This window comes from Bison bison, unplaced genomic scaffold, assembly GCF_000754665.1.
Source record: "Bison bison bison isolate TAMUID 2011002044 unplaced genomic scaffold, Bison_UMD1.0 scf7180017864371, whole genome shotgun sequence".
Classification (NCBI taxonomy): Eukaryota; Metazoa; Chordata; class Mammalia; order Artiodactyla; family Bovidae; genus Bison; species Bison bison.
In genome coordinates this window covers 11807212-11816575 of record NW_011494943.1, presented here as the reverse complement: position 1 = coordinate 11816575, position 9364 = coordinate 11807212, and the positions used below count along the sequence as shown (strand labels likewise).

Genomic DNA, 9364 nt, shown 5'->3' with positions numbered 1-9364 from the left:
GCACCTGGCCCCCAGCCCTCCTCCCAGAACCTGAGCCAACAGCCCAGGGGTCACCAGTGGCTTGAGCTGCTGGAAAAACCCTTGGTCCCTGGCTTTAGGGGCTGAGGCCAAGAACGGACTCTCAGAGCTGGGCCCATTCAGTGGGGGACTAAGGGTGGCCCAGCCAGCTCCCCCTTGTCAGCCCCAGGAAAGCTCCCTTGCACCTGGGCAGCTCCCCAGGCATCTCCAACTTGGGGGGGCCCTGACAGAGGACGAGGGGACATAATCTTCCTCCAGACCACAGTGGGGCCAGCCCCACCTCCCCCTCCTCATGTTCTCCCCTCCCCCACCACAAAGGGGAGTATAATGTGGATGGAGTAAGCGCACTTTGGAAAACACCAGGGCTGACCCTCTCTCCCCTCACATTTCATTAAGGCCTGACTGCCCGTACCCAGAAAACCAAGGTCAGGGCCGTGTGTGTGTGTGTGTGTGTGTGTGTGTGTAGGGGGTGGGTGCAGCCCTGAATCTCCCTGTGAAGCTGGTCCTTCTGCGTAGTTTTTGCATGACCCCTTCCTCTGAGGAGGCAGCCTGGCAGTGGGGGGCTGGTGGTGGGGTTTGGTGGATTCCTCCGTAGCACGTGATCCGATGGCACCCCGCCCAGCAGATGCTAAGTAAGATCCAGTCCTGTCTGCTGGAACTGTTGTCAGTTTTATGGCTCTGGGGTTATATAAACAGCGGGGGGAGCGTGCAGGGACTCAGGGCCACCAGGCCTGGGTTCCCTCTTCCTTCCCTTGGCCACCTCCCTGGGCTCAGGACAGCCCCCAGGCTCTGCTCCTACTCAAGACAGCCTGAAAGAGTGAGGATCCAACCAGAGAGGGGTATGGAAATGGCCTTCTGGACAGTTCAGCCACTGGGCTAGCATCAACATTTAAGTTCTGCTTGCTGGGGTGATGAAGTCTCAGGCTCCATACCAGGCAGGGTCCCTGATGCCCATCTCGTCCCAACTGCCCAGAGCCCCCCAGTGTTCATTTCCGAGGGACCATCCTGGCCCCCATCATGCCTCCAGTTTGGAAACTGGAGACTGATGGAAAAGCTGTGTGTATGCTCAGTCGCTTCAGTCCTGTCTGACTCTTTGGACCCCATGGACTGTAGCCTGCCAGACTCCTCTGTCTGTGGGAATATCCCAGCAAGAATACTGGAGTGGGTTGCCATTTCCTTCTCCAGGGGATCTTCCTGGCCCAGGGGTTGAACCCAGGTCTTCTGCATTAGCAGGCAGGTTCTTTACCACTAGCCACGCCTAGAAAGCCCCTTGGAAGAGGACATGGCAACCCACTCCAGTATTCTTGCCTGGAGAATCCCATGGACAGAAGAGCCTGGTGGGCCACAGTCCACAGGGTCACAAGGAGTTGGACACAACGGAGGTGACTTGGCACGTACGCACGCACCTGGGAAGCCCTGAAAAAGCAGAAGATCGCTAAAAAAAACAATGATGCTCTCCGGGAGAGAAGGGATTGCACCTGTGACCTCACAGAGACTCGCAGAGCAGGGTCATCAGCCCCATTTAACAACTGAAAACACTGAGGATTGACCCAGTGTTCTGGTAGCCAGGTCCCAGACAGTGCCACAGCTCTGGCTCTGCCCACAGCTGCCTCCCGGGCCCAGGCCACCTTCTCCAGGAGCCCTTCTCTAAAGCAGCCACAACTGCCAGATAGATTTAACCCAGGCTGGGTCCCTGAATGTCTTTGGTGAGGGTTGAGGTGGGGGAGAGGGAGGGAAGGGGAAGGGGTGGTAGAGGGGTTCCCTCTTGGTAAAGCAGGCACCTATGTGGGAGAAGCAGGATCTGTCACCTTAATACAGGTGTGCCAGGTGGGGTCAACATCTCCCTCTGTCTGAAGTCTTGAGTTGCCAGCATCCAGAGGTGGGACCCTAGTCCAGCCCCATCTGCCTCCTTCCCCAGATGGTGCCTATGGCTGTCACCTCCAGCAACCAAATGGAAAGTTGCTGCCTCTTCAGTGATGGATGCCCCAATAATGGGTGCTCAGAGAGGTTCTTTAACATGCCCAGGGTCACACAGCCTTTGTGCTTCAGAAGGCTCCCATGGAACAGCGGTGTCACATTAGCTCTGCTGATTGAACTCACATGTGGGTAGCGAGAATGGAAGGGGTGCATGTTCCGAAATGGCCATGCCCCTGACTCTCTCTGCTTTACACATCAGTCCTAAAACCTTTAGGTGGTGCAAGGTGAGGTGAGTGTCTGTACCAGTGGGAATTGCCGGTGGGGGAACACTCAGAACCAGTGTTGGGTGGAGAGGGAGTCTGGGATGGGGGTGGGGCAGCCCAGGGGAGGGTATGGGAGCCTAAGTGAGGTGGAGAGCATCAACTCAGGCATTACAAGTATCGAAGGGGAGAATATCAGGATGAAGACTGTGGCCCTGGACCGCCGGCAGTGTTTGGAGATACTGCTGTGAACATGTGACTTTCAATATGTACATGGACCTAGGAAGACATCTAGATGTGAGTGTGGTACACACACGTGTCTTCTAGTTCTGCCCATTGAGGAACAGTGGCCAGGATCAGTGCCCAGATCTCGGTCTCTATGACTAGTCTCCACTGAAAGGACTCCTTGGAGTTCTTGGAGAAAGGATTGATTCTTGAAAAGTACACGATGAGCTTGGAACACCTTATCATGCAAGAAAGCAAGGAAGTGCTCAGAGAATGACAGGGACCCAGCACAGGACAAAGGGGCCAGCTGAAGGGGCTCCAAGTCTAGGAAATCGGCACATCAAAATAGCTTGTGATAATAATGGATGATAACCCTCTGAATACAACTGGAGTCCACAGTGCTGTCGATATAGTCATAGGTTGCAAGTTTGACAAGGACCAGGACATTTAGTTTCAAAGTACCTCCCCACAAACCACTCATTATTTACTAAGGAGAAAGACGTAACTATCTAATCAAGCAATCAGAGAGAATATAGCCAGTAATGGGACAAATCAAAATCGTAGGGCATCTGATAGGATTCAATGGAAACACAGGAGCACATCCATGATATTTGTGCCAAAGAAATGTAACTTGAATTTCACCATGAGTGTGGGTAGGCAGACTACTGGCTCCCCACAAAGACGTGCACCCCTTAATCCAGGGAACCTGTGAATATGTTACCTTACATGCCAAAAGGGATTTTGCAGCTGTGATTAAGGTTACAGACCTTGAGATGGGGAGATTATCCTGGATTATCCAGATGGACTCAATCTAATCACATGAATACTTAAAATTGGAAAACTTTTCCTGGCTGGGTCAGATATGTGAAGTGAGAGGGAGTTGACCCCTTCTCCGCTGTTGCTGACGTTGAAGTTGGAGGAAGGGGGCCATGAGCCAGGGAACATGGCCTCTAGAAACTGAGAAGAGGCCTCAGTTTTCAGTTTGCAAGACAATGGGGGCCTTGGCCCTACCACCCAAACGACTTGAATTCTGCCAGCTACCCAATGAGTGGGAGATGGAATCTCCCCGAGAACTTCCATAAAGGGGGTGACCTGCTCACATCTTGATTTCAGTCCAGTGAGATGCATTCTGGACTTCTGACCCACAGAACCATAAGAACAGGTTTCTGTTGGTTAAGCTGCTAAATTTGTGGTGATTTGTTACTCTAGCTATGAAAAACTAATACAACGAGGAGGCATCAGAAAAACCCAAATTGAGGGACACAGGGTTAGTTATCAAGCACATTGAAAGAATGCAAAATTTGTGAGATCAAATAGCTAATTAGAAAAATGGGCAAAAATGAATAAGCATTTTGAGAAGAAATATGAATGGACAATAAAAATAGGAGTAGATAATTTACCTCATTTGTAACTGGGGGAACAAATTAAAAACCACAGTGAGGAACTTCCCTGGTGGTCCAGAGGCTAAGACTCTTCACTCCCAATGCAGGGGACTTGGGCTCCATCCCTGGTCAGGGAGCTAGATCCCACACGCCAAAACTAAGAGTTGCTGCTGCCGCTGCTGCTGCTAAGTCGCTTCAGTCGTGTCCGACTCTGTGCGACCCCATAGACGGAGCCAGTCCATGGGATTTTCCAGGCAAGAGTACTGGAGTGGGGTGCCATTGCCTTCTCCGAAACTAAGAGTTAGCATGCCACAACCGAAGATTCTGCATCTAAGATCCCATGCAGCCAAATAAATAAATATTAAAGATAAAAAATAAAAACCACAATGTGATTCCATTGTATTCACCAGATTAGCCCAACTGATGATACCGTATGTATGTGACAATGTAGAGCTGTGGCGAGTTCCTTGTGCTCCAGGTCCTGAAAGAAAGGGCTCAGGATACCAGGTTCTCAGGAGGATTATTAGCTGGGTGCTGGAACAGGTGCTCTGACACCGGGCTCCGCCCACAGGTCCCGCCCCACACACCCAGCCCACCTCTCATTGGTTTGCTTCCCACCAAGCCCCGCCCCACTAGGTCCGCCTCTCTCCGTAAGAGCCCTGCCTGAGCACCGCCTATTCTCCGTCACTTCCGGGCAGAGGAGCCCGCGGAAGGAGGAAGTGTGTGTCAGGGTGGCTGCGAAGCCGGGCTGAGGTGTTCCTGGCTGGCACCCCGCAATTCTTCCGGGTCTATGCGTGGGGACACGGAGGTGGCCGGCGAGAACCAGCGGGGGAGGAAGACATGAGGCGGCCGTGGGGTCTGGCGGGGTCTGGAGGTTGACTGCCCCTACCGCCTTCCCAAGAGGCCGCCTCCTCCAGGCAGCCAGCCACCCGTCTCCCTCAGGGTCTCACGCCCCACCGTCGTCCCGGCGCCTTGAACTGGGGCTCCCGGGCCTCTAGACCCCGCGCTATGACTGCGGCCGCCGCCTCCAACTGGGGGCTGATCACGAACATAGTGAACAGCATAGTAGGGGTCAGTGTCCTCACCATGCCCTTCTGCTTCAAACAGGTGAGTCCAGCAGGCAGTGGTCACCCCCCTCGCCGCCCCGGGCTCACCCCCTCACGGGAACTAGGACTTGGGGAGGCGGCCCTGCAGCTCGCCCGCCCCGTGGCTGCAAGAGAAATTGAGGGAATAACCTCGACGAAAAGCTTCAGTCGCTCAGTCCTGTCCGACTCTTTGCGACCCCATGGACTGCAGCACACCAGGCTTCCCTGCCCATCACCAACTCCCGGAGCTTGCTCAAACTCATGTTCATCGAGTAGGTGATGCCATCCAACCATCTTATCCTCTTTTCTCAAGGAAAAGCTTAAGAACAATTAATAATTTCAGATCGAAGTGCACATATAGCAAAGTAATATCTTTCAAAAATGTAAAGTGACCAATAGATTTCAGTGTTATTTTTCTTTATTATTTCTGAAAACTCTGACCTGACTGCACTTGTATTCAGAAGCACATCAGTCAAACCCCCAGGCCTTGTAACTAGTTTGGGGTGTTGGTTACAAGGTGATTACTCCAGATTGTGTGCTTAAAATTTGTGCATTTCACCATATGCAAATGTTACCTTGATTGAAAAAATCCAAAATATTAAAAAATTGGTGTCATCCCAGCATTAAATACCTCATGAAAGAAACTCACCATTTTTGAGGTGTGGGTTCATTTGGCTTCTGTTTAATTCACAAATAAACAGGCATTTGGTATGGTAGAGAAGGGAGGTGATAGAATTATCAAATTGGGTAACTTCTTTCCTAAAAATGAACTTCTTAGCTTACTGTGTGCCATGCTGGAGATACTGTTACCTCTGCCTCTTGGGGCAGGAGCTGTCTACTAGCTCGGTTGCTTGAGGATGGAGGAGGAGAGGGACACCAGAGAAGGACAGGTGGCCAACAAGGCCTCGAAGACCAGTCTTACATGATGAAACCAAATAGGTGGAAAAATGAAAATAAGATGGATATTTTGGAACTGAAAATCGGCATCAGCATTTAATTTTAGAGTAACACTGCACTTTTCACATTTAGCATCTTTTGGATAAAAATAGCAAAAAGAAAATGCATTTAGCGTTCCCGTGTGAGTGGTTGTTCTGACTTGGTTGATGAGCATGTTGGTGGGAGGATGGAGACTGCAGGGCTATGTAGAAGGCCACGCTGGCGGCTTCAAGAAGCAACATCTGTGTCTTGGCTTGTGAATCCCAGCGTGGGCCAGCCACCTCTGGGTATTGGAAAGACTACGTGTCCCAGCGTGCATTGTGACTTGCCTGGCACAGAACTGCATCCTGGGATGTGTAGTTAGCTGATTCTGAGTCTGTAAATGCAGTGCTGCCTTCCTTGACTCCTCTCTGCCAAGTGCCACTGTGGCAGGGCTCTGGTGATTCAGATTTGAGTGTCTTACTATGTGCTGGGCATGAGTCCCCTGCCAGAGCATTTAAAAATGGGCCAGGCTGAGTTGTCTGAGGGGAGAGCTGATCGGTGGGTGCCCTCTTGCAAGCAAAGACCTGGAAGTGGTTTGCCCTGCCCCGAGGGCCTGGCCAAGTTAGGACATGCTGTCACTCATCACTCAGACTCAGTGTTTCTCTGAGAAGCCCGTTGGCAAGAACACCATGTGAGGCCAAGAGGCAATTTGGAGATGTGTGTATTTATTGGTAGCCAGGTCACTTAAAAGTTTTTGTTTGCATTTTTTGTTTGTTTGGTTTTAATAATTTGGGGTACTTTTCCGAAAAAATTAGCAATTTATTGAAGTGTAACATGCATACAGAAAAGTGAACACATTTTAGGTGTACTCTTGATGGATTTTCATAATATTAACAAAGACATGTAGCCAGCTCCCAGGCTGAGGGACACAGCATTGCCAGCACCCCCACCCCTGCCTCCTTACTGAGGGTCGCCCTCCCACCCCCAGACCCCACTGGTCAGTGTTGCCAGGTTTTACCTGTATGTGAATGCATCATGTCGTACGTGTCTGGCTACCATTGCTCAATTTATCTGTTTTTTAACCTTTGCTAGGCAGGCGTGGCGTTTCCTGTTTGGAGCAGTTAGGAACACATGCATGGGGTTTGACCACATGGACCTGTCCTGTGGGGTGGTGACCCGCGCGCAGGAGAGCTGGCTGGTGGGCTGTGTGTGTATTCCACTCTGCTAGATGCTAGTAGGACAGTTGGTTGTTTTTTCAGTTTTTGGATTACAGATAAACCTGCTGTAAACATTGGCATGCAGGTTTGTGCATGAACACATGTTTTCATTTCTTTTGGGTAAATACCTGCGAGTGCAATTGCTGGTCAGATGGTGAGTGTCTGTTTAACTTATAAGAAAGGCGTAGATGTCACTTTTAATCTCTTCCTTCCAGAATGTGTTTATCACTCGTAGCTGTTGATCCAAGTGGCTGGAAGGTGGCTTGCTGTAGGGTGTCTGCAGGGAACTGGGGAGACTGGCAACCCCTCACCATTCCTTGAGACTCTGGGAAGGAAATGGGGTCCCTGGTGCTCTTTTGGGGACATGTATACGCTTTATGTCCCTGGACAGAACGTGTTGACCACTCCATCCAGGAACTGTTACCCATTGGTGTGGGGACAAAGTAGAGCTGGGGCCTCAAGTCTAGGGAGCGGGGGCCGAGGGGAGGGCTTTTGGTCATCGCTTGTGCTATTCACCTGTGTTCAGCGTGTGAGATAACGATGCTGGGTAGTTTTATTTTGTTCAGTTTAGTCGCTCAGTTGTGTCCGACTCTTTGCGACCCCATTTGTTTTGTTAACATCTTTCTTTTCTCCCAACACTCCAGTGTGGCATTGTCCTGGGGGCCTTGCTCTTGGCCTTCTGTTCTTGGATGACGCACCAGTCCTGCATGTTCCTGGTGAAAGCTGCCAGCCTGAGCAAGCGGAGGACTTACGCTGGCCTGGGTGAGTGCATTGCCTCCCTGAGAGGGGCGGGACCTTTCTCAGCACCTTCTTAAAAAGCGCAGCGTCTGGATCTGGGGGTGTGGGCCTTAGTCTTTTAAGTACTTTTCTTTCACTTTATTCTTTTTTTTTGGTCATGCCGCACAGCATGTGGGATATTATTTCCCTGACCAGGGATCGAACCCACACCCTGTGCACTGGAAGCATAGACTCTTAACCACTGGACCACCAGTGCTTTATTCTTTATTCTACTTTATTCTTAAAGAGTCCTTTGAGCAGCAATTTCTTTTCTTATTTTAAAATTTAATGCAGTTAAAAAAAACAAAGCTGTTAACATCAACACGTTTTAAAATTGAGTTAATGCTTGTCCTCCTGCCTTCTCTTTATGCACATCCACACAGAGAGGCCCCTCCCGGTTCAGGCAGCATTGGCAGCTTCTGCTCCTATGCCTGCGGCCCCAGAACCTTCCTTCCGAGCTGCCTGACCCAGATATTGCTGCACGTCTCCACTTTGAATGCCATGGGCAGCCTGTCCTTGGGCTCAGGCTTGTAGCGGTAGCAAGTCATCAGCTCCTCCGCTGCACCCTCTATGTCCGGTTGCTGTTGGTTGCAGTTTTGTTTCCTCTAGTTCTTTCTTCCTTTGATTTTAGCTGAGGCAAAGAAGGCTGTGCTTTCCACCTCGTTTCAGTTTGATCTATTTCCTGGGCAGCCTGTCTCTGAGGGCAGGGCCCCCACTCTCCCGCCCGCCTCAGGCTGGTGTGTGAAGGCTGCATTCTGTCTGCCACCTCGGACCTTTCGACTCCACGTTGCATTCTGGGGATATGTGGTGTGGGTGTTGAAATTCCAGTACACGTGGTCTCAGAGGCTGCCCTATGCACGTCTGGGGAAGACTCCCATCCTCTGGCTGGGACCCCCTGACCATCCAGCTGGTGTGTGGCCCGGATGCTGGGTCCGCTCGCAGAGGCCCCAGTGGGCCCTCGGCTCCCAGCTCTTACAGCAGGGAGGAGGTGCCGAGAGGAAACGGTATGCAGAGTTCCCAGGGCCAAAGAAAATAAAAACACCTGTGAGCCCCACGCGTGGGCTTTTGGCAGCGTGACCTCTGGTTTCCTTCCAGTCTGCCTACTTTGCATTGGCACTGAGATACTCACATTTGTTCTGACCTCAAAACTGAAGGACTGCTTCCTTCTCTCTCCGTTCTGATAAGAGTGGTGCTGTCAGACTCTTTCATTGCTGTTGGAGTCATGTGGGGAAGTGAAATATAGTGGCTAAATTTGACTTGCTCCCATGAGACCAAGTTCTACTTGGGATGATATGTTCACCAGGGCAGGTCCCTTCCTCCCTCTGCGAGGCTGTGGCTTTTGGGGTGACTCTTTCTCCCTGCTCAGGGTTCCCACCAAATGCTTGGCTGTGCCCTGAAAGAGGGTGAGTGACCCTGGACTGGGGAGGCTGTGGTTTTTGACAGCTGTCCATCTGAACATTCTTAGAAAGTTCTTGAGAAGGCAGACTGGTTTGACGAGGTGTAAAAGATGGAAGAAAACCACCCGTGGACACCCGCCTGCGTGGTTGGCTGGGGCTCCTACCTTT

The 9364-nt window shown here is 51.2% G+C and overlaps 1 protein-coding gene across 3 annotated transcripts in view; it reads left to right on the top strand.

Moving 5' to 3' along the window:
* Nucleotides 1-4499: 4499 nt before the first annotated feature.
* Nucleotides 4500-9364, top strand: part of SLC38A10 (solute carrier family 38, member 10) — a 41673-nt gene continuing 36808 nt past the window's right edge. For all 3 annotated transcript variants that reach the window (XM_010856313.1, XM_010856311.1, XM_010856312.1), the window contains exons 1-2: nt 4500-4909; nt 7667-7784. In XM_010856313.1, the coding sequence (XP_010854615.1) occupies nt 4811-4909; nt 7667-7784 (217 nt within the window). In that variant the 5' untranslated portion in view covers nt 4500-4810. The remainder of the gene's footprint in view (nt 4910-7666; nt 7785-9364) is intronic.